Source organism: Xyrauchen texanus, chromosome 35 (genome assembly GCF_025860055.1).
Source record: "Xyrauchen texanus isolate HMW12.3.18 chromosome 35, RBS_HiC_50CHRs, whole genome shotgun sequence".
In the NCBI taxonomy this organism is placed as follows: Eukaryota; Metazoa; Chordata; class Actinopteri; order Cypriniformes; family Catostomidae; genus Xyrauchen; species Xyrauchen texanus.
The window spans coordinates 7,487,626-7,511,198 of NC_068310.1; the positions used below are offsets into that span (position 1 = coordinate 7,487,626).

The 23,573-nt window shown below is 39.1% G+C and overlaps 1 protein-coding gene across 1 annotated transcript in view; it reads right to left on the bottom strand.

Moving 5' to 3' along the window:
- The window catches only part of LOC127628939 (UHRF1-binding protein 1-like), a 53,130-nt gene that overhangs the window by 19,444 nt on the left and 10,113 nt on the right, over positions 1–23,573 (bottom strand). Inside the window, exons 2-13 of the mRNA XM_052105923.1 lie at positions 22,122–22,284; positions 21,686–21,724; positions 21,187–21,278; positions 20,788–20,977; positions 11,681–11,821; positions 10,254–10,424; positions 9,120–9,300; positions 6,757–6,843; positions 6,278–6,448; positions 2,076–2,221; positions 751–892; positions 388–581 (exon numbers count right to left, since the gene is read on the bottom strand). Coding sequence (XP_051961883.1) covers positions 388–581; positions 751–892; positions 2,076–2,221; positions 6,278–6,448; positions 6,757–6,843; positions 9,120–9,300; positions 10,254–10,424; positions 11,681–11,821; positions 20,788–20,977; positions 21,187–21,278; positions 21,686–21,724; positions 22,122–22,284 — 1,717 coding nt within the window. The remainder of the gene's footprint in view (positions 1–387; positions 582–750; positions 893–2,075; positions 2,222–6,277; positions 6,449–6,756; positions 6,844–9,119; positions 9,301–10,253; positions 10,425–11,680; positions 11,822–20,787; positions 20,978–21,186; positions 21,279–21,685; positions 21,725–22,121; positions 22,285–23,573) is intronic.

Here is a 23,573-nt window from a genome sequence, read left to right on the forward strand (position 1 = left end):
AATAGAATCCAAAACCCATTTTACTTCTGTAATGTGGGGTATTTCCAGAATAGACCTGTGGATCTAGCAGTGTGTGGTCTCTATACCACTGGTGGTTGGATAGGAGTGGTTAAAAAGTACAATTATCTTGGGAGACATTATTCAAAAAAGAAAAGCCATTTCAGAAATAGAGCTAGTTATTGCATTTTTATTAAAGTGCAGGTGAATTGTTTACAACAAGACCAGGAACGTGCTTTAAGATTGTAAAGTGTCAATTTTGATTTAATGTTGACTTTCTAGTGTAGAAGAAACTAAATGAACCAAATGTGTAACAAAAGCATCTTAAGTGAATCTATACTGCCCATGATGTGAAATTCCTTTCACAGAATGCCAGATCTCACAGTTTACCTTCAGTCGTGTTGCATCCATGCGAATATCGATGTGTTCGTCGCTCTTGCTACTGTCTTGGAGGTGGTAAAAGGCTTTGACCTGATCCAGTGTCCTGTGTAGACCCCGTGAGAATAGAGTCAACCACAGTACACTCGGAGCATCCAGACATAGTTGTAGACCATTCAGCTGGGCATAAAGATTAGAGCAGGGTACTAGAGAGAACAGACAGTGGGAGGAAAAAGTAGTGGTCTTAAAGAGAGAAGCACAGACAGTGAGAGAATAAATCAACCTCTTGCCCACCAGGATAGATCAGCAATCATATTTCATGCTGGGAACCAACAAGGTTGCATGTCTGTTTTTTTTTAATGAATCAAAACCCACCAGGAAGCCCAGGATTATCAGGGTAGTAGTACTCTGTGAACTGAAGGTGGATTGCAGGAGTGTTGTCTGGGAGATGTAGGGATTTGCGGTTACAGGAGAGAAAAGATTGAGTTCTCTTGCTGTGACGCCCTCTGGTGGACACCTAAGGTAACAGATGAGATATTAGTAACATTGAAATTATTTTTTTAAAAGCAGAATTCATGAGGAATTAATTTAAGAGAGTGCGTTTCATCATATATAAAACTCTTTCTTTCATGATGTAGCCCCATTAACAGTAACACTCAAGTGACAGAGACTACTGTGAATACTGGAAAGCACTCATCATTAGGTTATTGTCTTCACTGTTATTTAACAAACTCTCCAACAGCAACTGCACATTTTCTATATATCAAAGGAGATAACCTCAAAATCAGCAGCATCAAATCATGTGCAGACAAGTCTAATTTTGGATGGGACCGATTTTAGTCACAGCTCTTATCACACGTTTGTATGACATGTTTTGATATGAGTAAACACAAAAACATGTACTTCCTCTTTCTAATTCTCAGTGTGAGTCAATACACCATGTGCTACAGAACACACCCACATTACAGATTTTGATAAAAGTTTTGCTGTTCTACTGGCTGGATTATTGTGGGACGTTTTACTTTTTTAAACTACAAGTCAAAAAATTGGATACACCTGCTTATTCTTTATTATTTTCCATATTATAGTGAATAGTTACTTTGTTATAACACAAATCGAAGTATGAGCTTTAATGTATGTAGTGAACAAAACAAATCAAAACATCTGATACCGTTTATACTGTACTACCAATCAGGGCTGTATAAGTGGCCACGTAGGGCCACTGAGCCACCAAGGGCCCTGCAAAGCAAGGCTATTATTTTTATTTATTTATTTACTTTTTAATATAGTAGAAGCTGCAAGACATCCCAGCTCTGCACAGTCTAGACATTCTCTTAACCAACTTCGAGGTGCATCCTGAGATGCGTATTGTCTTGAATGAGTTCTCATGTATGCTGGACATGTGCTGGCTACTTTTCCTTCAATATCTCATAAGCTCATCCACTAAAGACAGTTAGATTTGTAAAGACAACACACATCACTAAATTTGTCTATAAATACTTTTTTTAAGTATTGTAGCATCAGCCTGTTCATCAAAAGGCTTTTAAGATAAATGTAAAACATTGTATTGAACATGGATTTAATTCAGAGAAGTGTGACCAAGCTTTTGACTTTCAGTGTACATTATACTTTTGTGAGAGATGCTCAAGTATATCCTTAAATATATATAATGCTGTCCTTTGTGTAGATGTGTCTCACACCTGATAGATGTCCAGATCGTCCACACGGATCACCATACAGCTGGAGCGAAGTCTCTTTAGTGGGGTTCCTGTGGGCGGGGCGGTTGCTGAACTCCGCCGAGAGGTCTGAGCCCGTTCGGGACTGACACTGGACAGGGGTTCCCCCTCTAATCAAAATAACAGGAGAAAGTCATACAAGTTTGGAACAACATGAGGGTGAGTAAATAATGAATTTATTTATTAATTAATGAATTTGTTTATTATTATTATGAATTTTCATTTTTGGATGAACTATTCCTTTGATATTTACCTTGGGGACAAAAATGCCATTAAAAGAGAAAAATTCCCCCCGTTGTTAAAAACAAAATGTGGGATTAACAAATACCTCAATTTCTGATTTGTCACATCTGATATATTTCTTAATATGTTTTTTCTAGTCCTAGTTATGCATTTTATCACATGAATGATTATATTGTTTTTCTTTTTATTCGTAACAGTTTATCTGATTATTCATGTATTAAAGTATTTGACATCGCATATTATGTTACATTGTCATTATAAATATATTTTTTTTATGTTTCTAAAAAATATGTCCCACAAATGCACTCATGAAAGCAACACACTCCTCTTGAAAAACAGGTTCTGGGGGAAAATATCCACCCTTATCGGACAACTTAATTTCTGACAGTGGCATAAACTGTGCACTTTGGGATGGATGGATGGATGGATGGATGGATGGATGGATGATGGATGGATGGATGGATGGATGGATGGATGGATGGATGGATGGATGGATGGATGGATGGATGGATGGATGGATGGATGGATGGATGGATGGATGGATGGATGGATGGATGGATGGATGGATGGATGGATGGATGGATGGATGGATGGATGGATGGATGGATGGATGGATGGATGGATGGATGGATGGATGGATGGATGGATGGATGGATGGATGGATGGACTCGATGGTTTACAGTGAAGGAAAAAAGTATTTGATTCCCAGCTGATATTGTATATTTGCCCACTGACAAACAAATGATCAGTCTATAATTTTAATGGTAGGTTAATTTGAACAGTAAGAGACAGAATAACAACAAAACAATCCAGAAAAACGCATGTAAAAAATGTTATAAATTGAATTGCATTTTAATGAGGGAAATAAGTATTTGACACCCCTCTAAATCAGAGATTTCTGGCTCCCAGGTGTCTTTTATACAGGTAACGAGCTGAGATTAGGAGCACACTCTTTATGGGAGTCAAATCTCAGCTGTATAAAAAGACACCTGTTCACAGAAGCAATCAATCAGTTTCCAAACTCTCCACCATGGCCAAGACCAAAGAGCTGTCCAAGGATGTCAGGACAAGATTGTAGATTGTACACAAGACTGGAATGGGCTACAAGACCATCGCCAAGCAGCTTGGTGAGAAGGTGACAACAGTTGATCGATTATTCGCAAATTGAAGAAAAACAAAAGAACTGTCAGTCTCCCTTGGTCTGGGGCTCCATTCAAGATATCACCACGAGTTGCAATGATCATGAGAATGGTGATTAATAAGCCCAGAACTACACAGGAGGATCTTGTCATTGATCTCAAGGCAGCTGGGAACATAGTCACCAAGAAAACAATTGATAACACACTACGCTGTGAAGGACTGAAATCCTGCAGCGCCCGCAAGGTCCCACTGCTCATATAATCACATGTACAGGCCTGTCTGAAGTTTGCCAAGGAACATCTGAATGATTCAGAGGAGAACTGGGTGAAAGTGTTGTGGTCAGATGAGACCAAAATCAAGCTTTTTGGCATCAACTCAACTCACCGTGTTTGGAGAAGGAATGCGGCCTATGACCCCAAGAACACCATCCCCACCATCAAACATGGAGGTGGAAACATTATGCTTTGGGAGTGTTTATCTGCTAAGGGGACAGGACAACTTCACCTGTGGATGGGTATTCCAGCATGACAATGATCCAAAACACACGGCCAAGGCAACAAAGGAGGGGCTCAAGAAGAGGCACATTAAGGTCCTGGAGTGGCCTAGCCAGTCTCCAGACCTTAATCCCATAGAAAATCTGTGGAGGGAGCTGAAGGTTCCAGTTGCCAAATGTCAGCCTCGAAACCTTAATGACTTGGAGAATATTTGCAAAGAGGAGTGGGACAAAATCCCTTCTGAGATGTGTGCAAACCTGGTGGCCAACTACAAGAAATGTCTGACTTCTGTGATTGCCAACAAAGGTTTTGCCCCCAAGTACTAAGTCATGTTTTGCAGAGGGGTCAAATACTTATTTCCCTCATTAAAATGCAATTCAATTTCTAACATTTTTTATATGCGTTTTTCTGTTTTGTTGTTATTCTGTCTCTCACTGTTCAAATTAACCTACCATTAAAATTATTGACTGATCATTTGTTTGTCAGTGGGCAAACGTACAATATCTGCAGGGGATCAAATACTTTTTTCCCCTCACTGTAAGTGGCAATAACCAAAAAATAATGTTGTAGAACTAGGGTTGCAATGGTATAAGATTTTCACAGTACGATAATAGTCTCAGAAAACACCAAGTTTTCACGGTATACACAATTATTATTATCAGTTACAATGACCCCTAAAAGGAGTGAAAAGGTTTTTATTTTTATTTTGGTTTAACAAATGCTTATTATAATTGAAACAATTATTTTTAACAGATGAGTGTTAAAAAATTAAATTAAATAAGAAAGCTAACAGAATTACAATAAACCAAATTATAAACATTATTAAAAAAAAAAAAAATCAGCATTTAACTATAAAATGTTATATAACTAAAACATGTTAGCATAGCATGTCAAATGAACTACTAAATGAAAAGTAACATGAGCTGTGTGAGCTTTTAAAGTAATGTCCTATGCTTATTAATAAATAACTGTAGGTGCACAACAGCACAGCCAGACTGCTCCTGTCTGTAACTTTAACTTGTGGTTCTCAACTGGTTTTGCTTCAGGACAGATTTCACATTGGAAATTAAGTGGCGACCCACCACAGTAAAAGTGTAACCTGCATTTAATGTATCCTGGGTCGCATTTCCTTATGTTGCATTGTTTTGTTCATGGTTTTCCAGAACAAGGACATGCATCATGTGACATTATTTTTGTTGTTGATGTCAACAACAAAATCTACAGGAAGTTTTCTCTCCACCCTTTTACAAATTGAAGAGCATGCATACTTATATGAGCCCATTATTATCCCGTATGTTTTCTAATTTCAAACAGAACATACATATTACACAGGATGAAAGGCTCCTCATTACCATGGTCTAGTCTTAACAACAACAACAACAAATTATAATATTTATGAAAAAATAAGTACTAGCTGAAACATCTTGAAACTTTAAAACTGCCGCCATTTATATAAAATGAGGTCCAATAGATTCTACATTTAGATTATTTCTAGGGCTGTCAATCGCAGAGGGCAGTAACTGAAAATCGTTAGGGCAGAGGGCAGTAACTGAAAATCGTTAGGGCAGAGGGCAGTAAGTGAAATTTCAGCTGCATGAGCAACGCGCAGTTTATACAGTGAAGAAAACACTTCAGTAGGCAGAACAACAAAATATATAGGCTATCACTTGGGTGGCCGCCGAAATATCTTCAGTGAGAGAACCACGTCCATTTTTCCTTCCCTGCTGTCCACGACACAGTCCGAATAAACCGGCGACCTACCAGTTCAGAAACATTGCTTTAACACACACACACACACACACACACACACACACACACACACACACACACACACACACACACACACACACACACACACACACACACACACACACACACACACACACACACCCTCCTCCCTCCCTCCCTCTCCTATCTCTGACATTTTTTCCGCTGTGTGTGGTGCAAGTTCACTAGTCTGACTAGGCAGACGAGGAGGAAAGGAGATGCGAATGCACAGGTGAGATTCTCCGTCCTGTTGCATTTTTTTAATCAATACCATAGAAAAGCAAATAGACATGGTATTATAATCGTCAATTTTCATACTGTGGTATAATGTGAAACCGGTATGCTGCTGCAACCCTAGTCAGAACCATACAAAAATGTATTGCATTTTTTATTGACACTATTGAGTCACACACACAATAAGACCAGAAATGTGTATTAAGAAAAAAGTGGGCTTGTTTTTTTATTGAGAAGGGCCATTTTGGAGTGCAATTTGAAGATGAGAGGTATTTTTTGTTGGTTTACCTTTGACCCGTTTGGCTGGAGAGTCTTTAGCAGATGCAGGTTTTTCTGAATGAGGTCCAGGGATGCCGAGATCTTCCACTCTCCTCTGGAACTCCTGAAGCAGTTTAGCTGCCCACTGAGCACGAGACTCCATCGCCCCGCAGTGACGTTCCCAGTGCTGACAGCCGTCACCTGCACAGCAGCAATACATCACTAAACACTACTCACCTGCACAGATGTCTATTACCCCATATCCACCCATTCACACAACACATTCAATGTCGCATCTTTACAATAAGTAAATTATCAAAAGAACAGAAGAACTCCGTGCTCTATAGAAGACATTCATACTGTATGGCATGACCACAAAGCATGAGCTACAAAACACAACAGACAAAAAAAATAAAAACTACAAAAATTCTAACTTGTGACATACAAAACAGAAATCGGAGGATGTGTATTTTGAGTAATGTCCTCTTCTGAACTGCGTTGTCACTCACCTGGTCTGTGGAAAGGGTAGTAGTCACAGCCCAGCTTTCGTAATGTCAGCTGCATAGCACCCTGCGTGCCTGGAGGTGGAGCTTCAACTATGTGTGAGGTCAGATCACATGGGGTTGTCATTTTTATACAAAAATACAATACAAATACAATTACAAAAGAAAAATTGTAGTCATTTCCTCACACTCACGTCATTCAAAACAATCCTTGAAACAACAAAGGAGACATTTTGCAGAATGTCCAAGCTGCTCTTTTCATACAAAAAAGATAAATCAGAAAATAGCACACATAAAAAGAAAATAACCAAAATAACCACATTTGAAAGAATAGATCTGGTGGATAAGACAAAGTTGATGCTGCTTTTTTGATTACAGTTGCACAATTAGTTTAAAAAAAAATAATAAATAAATCAATAAAAAAAGTTTGTTATAGCCCCCTCTAGCGTCAGAAATTGATTCCATTTGGCATGCACCCTCAGAATTTCCTGTTGTCCATGAGTAGCAAGTTGTTATTTTTGTATACTGCACTCACAAGATACAGGTTAATTAGTCATTACTAAGCACAACCAAAAATGATCTTATAAATGACTAAATTGATACAAATTATTTTGGCAAATTGCCATTCATACATGCAGCGACTTGATATCACTACAAGGCTTGAAATTGCGACCATTTTGGTCACAAACGCTGCCGAAATTTAATCTGTGCAACCTAAAAATATATTTGAGAGCATTTGTGCGAGTGCAAATAAAGGCGGTGCGACCGGTTTTCATTACTTGGCTCACAGCAGGCACATAGTGCAGTAATTAACTGATACAGTGACCGGTCCACCATTCAAAGTTACATAACCAATTAAACTTCATCTTTACATGCTTGACTTTGATGGCTAATATTAACCAATCTAAAATCTGCATCAATCCCTCCCATTCACCGTGCTCCGTTGTCACTTGACAGGGAGCTAACTAGCGTGCAAAATTTAAAGAGCTGAAGAGAGAAGATGAAAAAACCATGGAGATTTTTTTTGTAAAAAGCCTAAAGTTACAGATAATGTAACTCCTGGAGTTGGTGATGCTGATCATGTGATCACGAGTGGCTGAATGACTCCGCTATGAAAATGGCTCAATGCGCTGCGTTCACTGTACAGCCTGTGGGACAGAGAGCCAGAAGACCAAAATTTCAAATCCTGTCTGCAGGCTGTGTAAAGCCCCAGTGGTGGTGTTGTATATTTAAAAAAAACAAATTGTAGTTGTGGTGCTCCTTCATTTTCGGTGGGTGCTCCTAAATACTTGCTGGTGATCCTAACTTTTTGAAGTTGCGAGCACCAGTGCTACCAAGAAAAAAAGAAAAAGTACATTTTGAGCCCTGCACTAGTAGCTGTGCTGTAAAGTGGCTAGTGGGCGATCTATAAACTATGTACAAATCAAACTCACTCAGACTGATGACTGATTTCTTTTCCACGAATAATGTTTTATATGTGGTTACAGACAAATCATCCAAAATGTATAAAAATAAATAAAAAATAAAAAAACACACGCTCAGAAACTTCTTGTCTGCACTCGACGCCGCCGTCGTCTCAAAGGAGACGGATGAGTTGCACTGACACCGTCTTTACTCCTATTGGTATTCGCTGACGAAAGTTGCTCATCACTTGCAAGTCGCTGTACACACAAACATCTAAAATCGCTGTCACTCATGTCGCCAGCTCTCATTGAAAATATATGAGATCATGTTGCTTTATCGTTAAAAGTTGCATGTGTGAACGGGCCTTAACACATCATGCTAACTATATAGTAAGTACGCCATTCGTAGATTGATTCCTCCGAAAAGTGTAAAAACTGCAATGCTATCAAACCATTGCACTGTTCGTTTGAGTGTCCCGGATAGCTCAACACAGCAATATTAACAACCACTGGCGTGAGTTTGGGGCAGGGCTATAGGTTTCACCAACCAATGGCAGACTGGGGGAAGTTTAAAAAGCAACCTCATCTTTGCAATTCCATTTGTTGATGCCAGTTGCCTAGAGATTACACAATTCCCCTTTAAGTCTCACCATCAGTCTTTTCAAACTATCATGATGATAATGAATACTAAAAAAACAAAAAAAACACTCAAGCACATTTCAACTTATAAGGTAAAGAAACTGCAGTTTTGGATGTGTGCAGGCTGAATGACATTTTTAGAGCAAGAGTTTTTAGAGAACAACAGCCTATATTTAGCAGTTTCTCAAACAAACAACCTTAGTGTGAACACTACTCAAAACATCTCCTTTTGTGTTCTACGGATGAAGGAAAGACGACTACCATTTACGTAAATGATGGCAAAACTTCCATTTTCAGGTGAACTATTCCATTAGTTAAGTTCATTACCGGTCTCTGAAGAGCTGTTGTTGCAGATATGCAGGTCAAGACGAGAAATAAAGGTGTGATAGGACGATTCTTTGACATCATGGAGGTCAAAATACTGGGCCAGTGTGCTGTGGGTCTTGACGGATCGAGGCGAAGGAGGTTCAGTCCACAGAGAGTGGATCCCAGGAGAGGGAGGGGCAGTCTGACATGAATACAATACATACTGCATGTAAACACTAATGGCTAGCAACTGACAGAGAATGGGATTCATTTTCCAGCTTAAATAACAAAAGTACTATACAGAAGAGTAGCAGATCAAATACAAAGTGGTATTTAGACACTTAAAGGGATAGTTCATCCAAAAATGAACACTCATCATTTACTCACCTTCACGCCAACCCAGATGTGAATGATTCTTTCTTTTGATTTTTAGAAGATGATGTCAGCTCTGTTTGTCCATACAATTCAAGTGAATAGGTTAAAAACTTTGAAGCTCAAAATGCATATTAAGGCAGCATAAAAGTAATCTATACGGCTCCAGTGGTTAAATCCATGTCTTCTGAAATGATATGATAAGCGTGGGTGAGAAACAGTTTAATTTTAAGTCCTTTTTAACTATAAATCTCCACTTTCAAACAGCCGCCCCATGCACATTCACAAGAGTAGTAGTTCTCATGTTTTCTGTGATTCATATTCTTTGTGCATATCGCCACCTACTTGGCAGGGAGGAGAATTTATAGTAAAAAAGGATAAATATTGATCTCTCTCTCATCCAAACCTACCATATTGCTTCTGAAGACATGGATTTAACTACTGGAGTCTGGACCCTGTAGACTTGCATTGTATGGACTGACAGAGATGCACTATTCTTATAAAAATCTTCATTTGGTGAGAAAATGATAAGAGAATTGTTTTTTTTTTGGGTAAACTATTCATTTAAAGATAATAAAATACAACCTGCAAACAAATGATCCTTTGCACATTGTATCATTGTATCAAGTGTGGCTGAAGTGTCAAAATACTTTCTGGGGCCACTGTATTTAGTCTGACACATACCCAGAATCCTTAAATAAGTTAAAGTTAAAATTGGATTGCAAAGTCAACCTAATTTTCATCATGTTTTTGGGATGGATATAAAAGGGTAAACTCTGGTACCTGTAGTTTTTCAGCAGCCATACTCTTCCTCTGCTGTGCTGATTTCTCCATGGCCTCACTCAAAGACTTGGCATAGTGTATGATGGCCTTGAGCTGAGAGTCAGTCAGCACCCAGAGCAAGTCATCCAGTATAAACAGCAGCTTAGAGGCCAACACATTACAGTCCTTCACCTGAGATGAGGGGCGAATAGAAAGTTCAGCACAGAATACATTCAAAGGGTTAGTACACCCCAAAATGAACTCACCCTTATGCCATACCAGGGGTGTATGACTTTCTTCACCAGAACACAAATGAAGAAAAATAGAAAAATATCTCAGCTCAGACGTTCCTGAAAATGCAAGTGAATGCATTTCTCTTTTGAAGCTCTAAGAATCACAAACAGTCAGCATAAACGTCATCAATATGACTCCAGCGGTTAAATGAATGTCTTCTTTTTCAATAAAGATAAATACTTAAGTACTTTTAACTCTAAATCGTCACTTCTGGTCTGCAGCAGTATGCTCGTGTGACAATCGCAGTGGCAGGTGAGGCAAAGCAGGAAGAGCAGCGCTGTTCACCATTGAGTAGAAGGAATGGCTTAAAGAAGCTTTGTTGGGTCTGGTTTAGATCTTTATTTGCATCTGTTCCTTTTTTGATTTTCTCCCCTTTTCTCCCCAATTTGGAATGCCCAATTCCCAATGAGCTCGAAGTCCTTTGTGGTGGTGTAGTGACTCGCCTCAATCCGGGTGGCAGAGTAAGAATCTCAGTTGCCTCCGCATCTGAGACAGTCAATCCATGCATTTTATCATGTGGCTTGTTGAGTGGAGATATAGTGCAGAGGCTTCACGCTATTCTCAGTGGCATCCATGCACAACTCAACACACCCCAACCGAGAGCGAGAATCACATTATATTGACCACGAGGAGGTTACTCCATGTGACTCTACCCTACTTAGCAACCAGGCCAATTTGGTTGCTTAGGAGACCTGGCTGGAGTCACACAGTATGCCTTGGATTAAAACTCACTAATCCTGGTGTGGTAGTCAACGTCAACACTCGCTGAGCTATCCAGGCCCCCGCATCGGTTTCTTTACTCACAATGGTGCGTTTATCCTGGATGTCTCAACCGAGAGAAAAATGTGAGATTATTTTCCGTAACATGCCAATGTGAACACATCACACTAGAGACACTTGCTTTTTAAGGACCTACCAAGCTGAGATATTTTACATTTTTCTTCAAATACGTTCTGCTGAAGAATGAAAGTCATACACATCTGTGACATCATGAGTTTGAGTAAATGATAAGAGAATTAAAATGTTTAAATATGCACCAAGATTGCATCAGAATTGGGGGGAGTCAAAGTGGAGGACAGGAGAGGAAAATTCACACTCTTTTCACAATGTCAATGAGCCATCACAGGATTTTGTGGATTTAAAAAACACAGTACCCTGCGTTTGAGAGCAATACGTATGCGTCCTTGATTGGTAATGAGGCGCAGTGGCGTGCTGGCCAGATCCTGCTCATCACTCTCTATTGCATCTGCCTCAATGCGCAGGCTCTGCCAATTGATCTCCTTGAAAGTGAGGACCTGAAGGACAACATGGACAGTATGAGGAGACAGGCCACTCACTGAAAAAAATCAATGAGAGGAATCAGAACATGGTGGCTATAAGGAAAGGAAGTTCCGCATTTAAAACAATCAATCGTTTTATTGGCAAAGGCATCACCTGGCCTTTTTGCTCTATAATGCATGTGCATTTTTTTCTGTACCAACCTGCAAGATATTTGAATAGACTAATTTTAGCAAAATGCTTGAAATACAGGATACTATTTGTCAAAACTTATGGGTGATTTAACATATGTCATGTAAACATACAGTAAGCTTGGCAATCATTACAATCATTGGCAATCATTACTAAACTGTACTTAACCTGTGGCAATTGCTAGGAAGCACGGCTTTAATTCTGATTTCATGTTGAAAAAAACACACACACACACACACACACACATACGGTCTGAACATTCTTCTTTAAGTGTCACAATAGCCATGTTTCCATCCAAGTTGTGAATTTAATTTGTGAAATTTCTGAACAATCAGAATAATTAAAAGCCGCGTTTCCATATATCGCATTCAAAAGCACAAAATTATCACATTAGGGGAAATTGTAGCTACTGTGTGACTTTTTTAAAATAATAAAATACTCACGTTTGGGACGCACAGACATAGCACTATAATAACTCGATTCATGACTGGAAATGACCGCGCGTCACAGTTCTGGGGAGCCCTGTGTGTAGAGGTCGACTGATATTGTTTTTTTCAGGCCGATGCCGATCTTTTGAAATCCGGGTCGGCCGATGGCTGATTAATGCTGCCGATTTATTTTGGCCAATATTTGGCCGATATGTGCTTGTTTTTAACCTCTTATTTGAACCTTTTATTTGAAAGATAAAATGTAACACAAATAATTACTTAAGATAGACAACATTTCTCAACAAATACATTTATTGAACACTTGACCAATCTGCACTTGTAGACTTACATTAAAAATGTATAATGTAAAAACATATTGTATAAATAATGTATAACAAATATATTAAATAAACAAAGCAGGTGTTACGAACTGGTCCGATACACAAAGGTTGAGATCCAAATGCAGCTTTAATTAAGGGGCAATCCAGACACGTAATCCATATATTACACAAAGATAAACGTTATATAGGCACAGTGATTTAATTTCAGGAAGGTCTACTAACATTACTGTTCAGGTGTGGTCTAAAAATAAATCTAACAAAGTAATCAATTGTAAAATAACACTGCATAGTTTATCATAGATAGATTAATGCTTATTAATGCAGAAGTTATTCATTCAAGAGCTGTAAGTGATTTTCTCTTTGCCTTTTGTTGTTTGATTCGCAGTAATGGCTCAATCGTCAGCATGTTAATTAGACTGCTTCCTCTTTAAGACAGAGTCTAATAGACTCCTGATGCAGCATATTTTCTTCCAACTATTTCCATAACTACATCCATTTAAGACAAACTGTGTTTAAGCGAATCTCCAAGCCGGTCGTTTTGACATATTTTTGTGTATATTTGACCGTTTAGACGCGCACATGAAACCCAAAGTAGCCTATACTTTGCTCGTCTCTTTGTGGTCTGTATCGGAGCGCGCGCCGCATTGGGAACGGTATCTCTTACGCTCTTTTTATTATTAAACGCGTCCCGCAATTTAGCAACAGTAGCTAAACTGCATTTTACAACAATCACCGATCGTGCTGATTCTGACGTTAAGTTTGAGTTTTAGGGAGAAATGTCAGTGCACCGCTGTGAAGGGAAGGAAGTTGTGCTAGACAGAATGCGGCTTATGTATAAATATTCTTTTCTTTCTATAATCTTTGGAAGGCGAAATCTAAAATAAAATCAGACTAATATCACAGATCTAAACCAGGCTACGTTTGAATGTTTAGTTCTGTCCTCCTTCATCACTCATTATGCAGGGCTCATGTTGTGCTCACTGTGTCACCGCGTGAGCGAGATCTCTCTCTCTCTCTCTGACTGCGAATAGCTCAATTGCATCGCAGACAAATGGTTTCATAGAATTATTATACATAGAAATGGCTGGCGAGATAAAATAACTTTCTCTTTATAGCAATAATAAATGTATTTTCTTAATTTCTCCAGTACCGACAGCAGAACCGATAACGTCCGAGCTTACCAAAGCCAGTCCTTCAATAGCCTATAGTGCGTTGGTATCTTTTGTATTACTTATTTCTCTGCATTGAGTGACAACCCTCTCAAATATAAGACACACAAACAGAACAAATAAAAGTCTCAGATTCACTGTCTGTAATTACAAAATTCTTGTTTGCTTATTGTGACATGATAGCAACCCTTCTGCTGTGATAATGCAACTTCAACTAAGCTATCAATATCCAAAGTAGCCGAATGTCGCGTTTTTTCTTGAAGTTGGCAGTAACATATCAAAAGTTTTTAATTAAATATAAAGAAGTTATACAAATTTAATCCTTACTGTTTTCTCCAAGGAACTTAGCTGCTTCCTTAGGCACTGGATGAGGTGTTCTCACTCTTCTGAAAAATGGCTCTAGGGGAAGCGTGCGTCGAACACGTGTTCCACAACAACACTAGGCCGATAATGTTCAAAAATGCAAAAAAAAAAAAACGGCCGATTAATCGGTCGACCTCTAACTGTGTGTCTCTCTTATATTCCAGCAGTATACCAGTTTCACAGTATACCCCAGTATGAAAATGTATGGTTATCATACCATGAACATTTGCTTATCTACGGTATTGAGAAAAAGAAAATGCAACCGGACAGAGAATCTCACCTGTGAGTCCACATCGCCTTTCCTTCGACCGCCTGTCAGACTAGTCAACTTGCACTACACACACACACACACACACACACACACACGCAGCAGAGAAAATGTCAGAGAGAAGGCGAGGGGGTCTGACATAAGTGAGTGAGAGTGCGTGTGTGCGTGCGCGCACACGTTAAAGCAGTCTTTCTCAACTGGTGGGTCGCGCCCAAATGTGGGTCGCAGTTCTATTCGGACTGTGTCGTGGACAGCATGGAAAGAACAATGACGTGGTTCTCACATTTAATATATTTCAGCAGGAGTGGTGGTGGCGTAGTGGGCTGAAGTACATAACTGTTAATTAGAAGGTCGCTGGTTCGATCCCCACAGCCACCACCATTGTGTCCTTGAGCAAGGCACTTAACTCCAGGTTGCTCCGGGGATTGTCCCTGTAATAAGTGCACTGTAAGTCTCTTTGGATAAAAGTGTCTGCCAAATGCATAAATGTAAATGTAACATAAACCTCCAAGTGATAGCCAATTTAGGACTGCCGAGGAGATTTAATGATAATCTCACAATCTGCATAAATGCTTCACATCTGCACTTTCACATGAGAGTAATGGAACCATCTCACGATCATGATCTGCTCTTCTCTCTGGTACAGGCGTGTACAACAACCGGGCTTCCCTCGATATTGCGGAGCTCAGACCTCAAAACTGATGTGACCAATTTCAATTCTAGTGAGACTTTTCTAGTTTAAAGCATTACGGAGGAAGTCAAGTCAAACCCATCAAACAGTAGATAGCCCTGACATGCCAAACATCACTGAGGAGAAAAAGAGCAACACTGTGTTATGTGCTAAAAAATGTAATCATTACATCACCTTTACAAAATTGTTTCACGATTTTACATGAGTTAAAGCAATTGTTATTTTTTGACCAAATTCTAGTTTCATATGAAATAATCTAAAACGGTAGAATCTATTAGACCTTATTTTACATCAACGGCAGCAGTTTTAGATAAAGTTTCAAGATGTGTTTCAGCTAGTACTTATTTTTTCATAAATACTATAATTTGTCATTATTATTACTATTATTACTACTATTATTTAAGACTAGACCATGGTAATGAGGAGCCTTTCATCCTGTGTAATATGTATGTTCTGTTTGAAATTAGAAAACATACGGGATAATAATGGGCTCATATAAGTATGCATGCTCTTCAATTTGTAAAAGGGTGGAGAGAAAACTTCCTGTAGATTTTGTTGTTGACATCAACAACAAAAATAATGTCACATGATGCATGTCCTTGTACTGGAAAACCATGAACAAAACAATGCAACATAAGGAAATGCGACCCAGGATACATTAAATGCAGGTTACACTTTTACTGTGGTGGGTCGCCACTTAATTTCCAATGTGAAATCTGTCCTGAAGCAAAACCAGTTGAGAACCACAAGTTAAAGTTACAGACAGGAGCAGTCTGGCTGTGCTGTTGTGCACCTACAGTTATTTATTAATAAGCATAGGACATTACTTTAAAAGCTCACACAGCTCATGTTACTTTTCATTTAGTAGTTCATTTGACATGCTATGCTAACATGTAAACTAACATGTTTTAGTTATATAACATCTTAATTTATATTATTTTTTTATAATGTTTATAATTCAGTTCATTATTATAATTCTGTTAGCTTTCTTATTTAATCTATTTATTCTTATTTAATCTATTTATGTTATTTTCAAAATATTTTTTTTTTTTTTACACACATACTTCCATATAAATTTAAGTTTCAATATTAATAAAACTCTCATTCAACCAAAAAACAGTTTTCACTCCATTAAATGTCACTGTAACTGCAAATAATAATTGTGTAATACCTTATACCGTGATAATTTATGAGACTGTTATCATACCATTAAAATCTCATACCATTGCAACCCTAATATGTCTGTGTTCCTCCATCATGACTTTGTGGTGTGGGTCTAGAAGATATTCATTAAAAGTATCAATAAACCTGCTCTTTGGGAAAAAGTGCAAATTTGTTTTTAACTTACACGATCAGCCACAACATTAAAATCACCTGCCTAATATTGTGTGGGTCCCCCTCCTGCCACCAAAACAGCATCAACCCACATCTCAGAATAGCATTCTGAAATGATATTCTTCTCACCACAATTGTACAGAGTGGTTATCTGAGTTACAGTAGACTTTCAGTTCGAACCAGTTTGACCATTCTGTTGACCTCTCTAATAAAGACATTTCCATCCACAGAACTGCTGCTCAATGGACGTTTTTTGTTTTTGGCACCATTTTGAGTAAACTCTAGTGACTGTTGTGTGTGAAAATCCCAGGAGATCAGCAGTTACAGAAATACTCAATCCAGCCCATCAATGCCATTATCGAATCATCCAATCGTGTGGCAGCAGTGCAGTGCATAAAATCATGCAGATATGGGTCAGAAGCTTCAGTTAGTTCACATCAACCATCAGAATGGGGAAAAATGTGATCTCAGTGATTTGGAGCGTGGCATGATTGTTGGCCCCAGACGGGCTGGTTTGAATATTTCTGTTACTGCTGATCTCCTGGGATTTTCACACACAGAATGGTGTGAGCAAATACGTGTTATACGTGCATTTTGGAGATTCTATTCGCATCTTGGTGTTTCCAATTCCATATTTTATGCGATATCCTAAAATGCAAAAAAAAAAAAAAAAAAAAGGAAACTTTGTAGGAAACTTAGCTGCTGTTTTGCTACAGCAGGCAGCATAACCCAGAAGATCACTGATTATCTTTGAGTGTTATGCACGTCCATTTTACATCTAACTACATTACATGCTGAGAGGGAACGATTTAGAAGATCTGGCAACCTGAATCCTCTGTCCATATGTAAAAATTACTAGTCTAATCTAATATTCTAACAGTGGTCTGGAAAAGAACCGGCGAGGAGATTTCTCATTAACATGTGCAGCTGTAAGCAGACAAAAGCAAGAGAAAGAGGAACAAGAAAAGGAGAAGTGTATAAGTGCAGTGTTACGGCCTCAGCCTTCGTAGGTGTTGCCTGTGTATTCTTGTGTGTATGTTATCTTGTTTCCTAATTGGTGTTTCTTTCTGAGTGTAGGCTCCTCCCTGCGCACCTGTGGTTCGTCGCTCTGATGGCTCCTGCTGGGCATATAAGTGGCGTGTGCAGGAGGGTGAGACACGCAGCGGTGAACTCCGTACGCGTCATGATGTCTAGCGGCTGAACAACTCCATCTGTGTTCTTTGTATTGTGCTACTACTTTTGTTATATTTGTTAGTGTTTAGTATGTCTATGTTGACGTTAGAGTAAAGCAAATGTGTGTTATCTGTGGAGTGAGGGAATTTGAGAGACGCGAGTTTGTGCAGTCATTTATTAGTCTAATAATAAATGTTTTAAACTGCTCTTTGCTTTGCGTCTCCTCTTGTGTTGCTGAACCCTTACGAAACGAGCATAGTTAACAGAATGTTAGAAGAATGCGGAGCGCACCGAAAAACAATGGCGAAGTTTATAGTAGTAAGGCTGCCTACTTTCTCATCTGTCTAGTTATAGCATGATGTCAAAAAGTTTGGCCAAAATAATGCATCTGGATGGCATTTTCATGTATTTAATTGGCAAATTTATCAAGGAAGAGCCCCTCCCCCAGTGGACTGCTGAATCATTCGAGGGAGATTCCCCAAGATTTCCTGACATGGTATGCATTTTGAAGCCAGAAGATAAAAAAAAAACCCTTTTAACATTCTTGCAACAGCTTAATGCACATTTATTAACCCTTCAAATTCGCAGCCTGTGTTAGAATATTTTCACTCAGAGAAAATGTCAGAGAGAAGCGAGGCGACAAGCATGGGGGAGAAACAGTGTGATGATTCAGTTTAGTTTTCTATTGTTATTTCACTCAGTCCACTGTTGTAGTTTGATTGTGTGCTTTACATAAATTGGGACAAATTTTCATGTTCATACCAATGACTATAAATGTTGTAACTAAAGCTTATTTTATCTTTTCGTTCTTGTCTGTTGAACTTAATCTCACACAATCTCTTTGAGACACTCCCCTCCAGACAGGAGGCTAGTCCATCAGGACCAAAACCTCACGCCACAGGAACAGTTTCTTCCTGTCTGCAGCTGGCCTCATAAACAAGGCCTAGGACACCCCTGACTAGTGATGCTCCGATTGATCGGCCGCCGATCATGATCGGCCGATATTGGCTTTAAATAGCTCAATCGGCAACCCCCAAAAGCGCCGATCAAAAAAGCCGATCACGTGATGTAAATAACTCGCGCAACTTTTCTGCATGTGGCGCGCGCGGGAACACAATAGCAGAGCAGAGCTGGCTAGACAGCAGCAAAATGACTTCTCCCGTCTGGAGGTTTTTCAAAGTGTCAGACAAAGACATAAAATTAGCCATAAGCAATACATGTCGTGCTGAAATCCCTCGAGGTGGAATACACCAACGGCATTTTAATACAACCAACATGATTAGGCATTTTCGAACACGCCATACAACAGCTGAATATGCAGAGTATGAGAGACTAAACCAGCCGACGCAAACATCCCCATCCCTCAATCAGCCGTCTGTGAGTGATGCCTTTAAACGACGTGAACCATACAGCCGGGATAGTAAGAGATGGAAAGACATCACGTCCAGTATCATGGAATTCATTTGCCTCGACGAACAACCTCTATCCGTTGTGGAGGATAAAGGGTTCCGTCGCCTGCTAACCTGCCTTGATCCACGATACGACCCCCCAGGCAGGAAATATCTAACTGATGTGTGTCTCCCCGCGTTGTACAAATCCGTGCACACACACATTGACAAGCTTCTGAATGATAGCGTACATATTAGCTTCACAAGCGATATATGGAGTGCAGACGCCTGTCCAATGTCCCTGCTAAGCTTAACAGCGCACTTTATTGACTCAAACTTCAAAAGACACAACATTGTGCTACACTGTCAGGATTTCACGGGGTCACGTTCTGCGGAGGCTTTGGTGAACGCATTTAGCGGCATGTTTCAATCCACGCAATTCTAACCAACAACGCCAAAAACATGCAGAAAGCATGAAAAAATGCAGAGATGCTCATAGTCATCAAGAGAAACTTGCCTTTAGTTTATGATTGAGACCTGAATGATTTTGTCCTTTGTGAGGCCAAGCAAGTTTTTGTTTGAAACATTTTGTGGCCAATTGTTTAATTTTGTTACATTAAAAAACACTACATTTTACAAGTAGCCTGGGCCTAAATGTGACCTCATCCTATCCCAAGTTCATGTGGGTTGGTAACTATCTGCTTGGCCTCCTTTTGTTTCTCTGCCTTGTTATTTATGAAGGATGGCATTGGCTTACAGTAGCTAATCTAGCTATACATTATTTTATTTTTTGGATCTGATGTAGTTAGTTCCTCAACTACATCCATTGTAGTCTGCCTGACCCCTCTTTGTTTTGAAAAATGTTACTCTGCCTTATTTGGAAAAGATGGCATACAGTAGCCTTATGTTATCTTGTTTTCTAACTACAATCAAATAAACATTGGTGGTTCTTTAAGATTTTCTTGACTCTAGCATATTTCTACTGATAAAAGATTCCCATTCCCCTGCCATTCTGTGATCGGCAGTGATCGGCAAATCATGATTTTGGTGATCGGTAATCGGTGATCGCCCCAAAAATGCTGATCGGAGCATCACTACCCCTGACACTGTCTGTTATCCCGCCTCCATAGACACCACAAGTTACATGAAAATGGTTTCCACATCTATCTTGAGTCAACTTTTCTGTGAACAGTGAATACTTGCACATTCTATGGTTCATATTTTGCACATCCCTGCACAACTGTACAGCTCCTTTATTAAAACCAGTCAGTTTAATTTTTCTTAAATATAGTTTATTATTTATCTTACTATGTTTATTGTATGCATCAAGCTCCAAGGCATATTCCATGTATGTGAAAACCTACATAGCAATAAAGTCAATTCTGATTCTCTGATAGCTCACCACATGGCACTTGTCTTAATCTGTACTTTTTGGCCTGCTTATGCTTTTTTCAATAACCAGAATTCTTAACATATATTTTTGTGGATCGATCCAGAATCGCTTGAGAATGAATCGTGATGCATCAGTCAATTGATTCCCACAACCACTAAAGTATTTTAAATGGCAAACACCTGCTTTATCTGTTGCATAGCATTTGCCAAACAGGCACTAGCAATGTATATGAATCTTTGTACCTCTCCTCTCTTGGGATGGGTAATACGGGTGTTGCGCAGGTCACTCTTCTGCCATTTGGGATTGAGGCTACAGCCCTGGAGCTGCCAGAGCTCAAAGGAGGCATGGAATGCTTGTGCCTGCACTTTAATGGTGATGGAGTTGATGATCACAGACATTCCTTCCACAACCTTCTCAGCAAAGCCATACTCGCTGCAGAGCAACAGAACGCAAACATCTGTTAGACAATCCAATGGGTTCATTCAGTCATTATGGTTTGGACCTCCTTTATATAGATGGGAATAGTAAGAAATATAACAATTCTGCTTTGACTTAACAAAACGAGATCCTATTCGATTCCATTAACTATTCTTGTAGTAGTACTATATGTGTCCCACAAATCTGAAGATCACAGCTCTGACCTTTGACCTGCAGTAATGGCAATCGGGGAGGGGCCATTGGGGGGCCGGGGTTCCTCACACGTCCTCATCTCAACTTCCACTTTGTCCAGGAACTTTAACGAGACAAAACAGTATTCAGGCCATAAAAGAACATCTGCTGTACCGTTAATAGTTTTAGATCTACGTTGCTGATACAAGATCAACACAGAATTTGATGTAGTCTGTGAAATGGTTAAAGTATGGTGAAAAGGAGCTCACATATGTAGTTAAAGCATTATCAAATTAGCCTGAATTTTTTATAAACAAACACTTGAAGGGCAGGTAATGTGCATATGGTTGTGAATGACTGCCATTTGATCTCTTTTCTGAGTTTGAGGAATTCAGTGGGTGAAGACATCACTGCGATGTAGTAAAAGAGGGCAGGACGTCATGCGATGAAAAAGGTGATGACGGATTACAATTGTGAGAAGAGTGAGAGAACATGACACAAGGGAAACACATAACTATAGGAAATTCTTACCAAACATATGGGGCTTGTCTTCAGCTTCGTCCATTGTATCTGATAGGGAATGAGACATAAACCAATGACGCATTACAATGTTCATTGAAAGTCTGGATCCCTACCTGGACTGCGCACACTACACATATCAGGACAATCAAATAAATCCTCAATCATCTGGGCCTCAATGAAATCAAAGCAATAAACAGATGACAGTACTTATCACATAAGCTGCTTGTTATTTCATCACTTTAGATAATTGAAATCATCTTTAAATGCCGTTTCAGGGTTTCTCAGATTTACATTTGTATTTACTTGGCAGAAATGTGTAAAAGCAAAAAGTGTTCAAAAATAGAACACTCAAGATCAGCAGTGATATTATTTTTGATTGTACACACCCTTGCATATTCAATTGCTTGATAATTATGATAATTTCTCCAGGCTCTTTCCACGTTACCCTTATAGCTGCTTTGTTGCAGTAGACGCGAGTGACGGCCAGCCAGGTGGGCAGATCCAGCATGTTCTGCAGGACCTCCTCATCCAGCTCCAGGTTGGACAGCTGGCCCTCTCCCTTCAGCGTGCTCAGGTTGATCTTATCTGGGGAGAGGTTCTTAGTGAACCTACACAGAGAAAAGCAAGTGCACTTAGAGTTAGTCTATATAACCTTTTAAATGGCATGAGATTATCATTTTACACTCATAGCATTGAACACAGGTGTGTGCACAAGAAAATTGTGGCAAGCTTCTCACACAGCTAGAAAAAGAGAAGAGAACTTTGCCAATGTCTAGAAGGACCTCAGTCTATAAAGTTACCAGCTGCTTACAGAGTCACCTACCAGATGGGGATACTGGGAAGAAAGTATCACTTGAACACTTGAAGCGCTTGTCAAGACGGCAGCACAGTAAGTCCGGTTTACTTTTTGTCCCCACCCAAACATGATATAGTATTACAACACGTGTTTCTGTTAGTATTAGTCACTTAAAATATATTTTCTAAATGTTTCCTCATCGCCCCCATGTTAAAAGTAATTTCTGCACCGCTGCTAACGTAACTTTACACCATGCGACATCTAATTTTGTTATTTGGCCGTTTTATATTTTCTGTTTACTTTAACGGCCATGCAGCCCTCTACATTGCGAGTAAATTTCGCACTATGCGACCAAAAACGTCTGTTATTAGCCACTGGCATGTAAATTTTCGCCAGTGGAGGAAAAATAACTTGTGTCTCAGTCACTTATACTCCAAACATCTCAGGGAACTGCACCGCTGACATCACAAGAGCAGCTCTCTTGAGAGTGTGTGAAGATAAACCACTTCTCAAGCGCTCTGCAAAACTCACGCCAAAATATAAACAAGGTATAAACGGATTCGTTTTGTGAATGCAAAGCGCTCCGGTTTCACTTTACGGCCATGTAATGTCAAATATCCGTGGTCATTGTGGGTTTATTCACGCAGTGTTAACATGCAGTGAGACAGAGGAGATGCTCTATTTCTGTGGAGATGATCAAATTCAAGAAACAGAAAAAGTCTTCCTTCATGAGAAATCAGGGCTTGTGAGTTAACCAGAGAGCCTTAAAATAATGTGTGAAAATGAAGAATATAAGGCAGAAATATTTTACTATTGCATAATATAATATATAATATAATAGCTACAGGTTAGCTGGGTTACAAAAGAAGGAAAAGAAAGCAAAACATTGAAAGTCCAATGGATCAAAAGTAAATCTGACAAATAGGAGAGATATATTTGAGTTATTTAGACATATTTTGATAATTAAAATATTATTTAAATTATTTTATAATTTTATTTGACTGTCATTCATAAGTTTTTGAAGCCTGAAAAGAAAGTCATATACCCTTATTTTATTATATGACCCAAGCTAAATTTGTATAAATTATTTTGTTGTGTGCA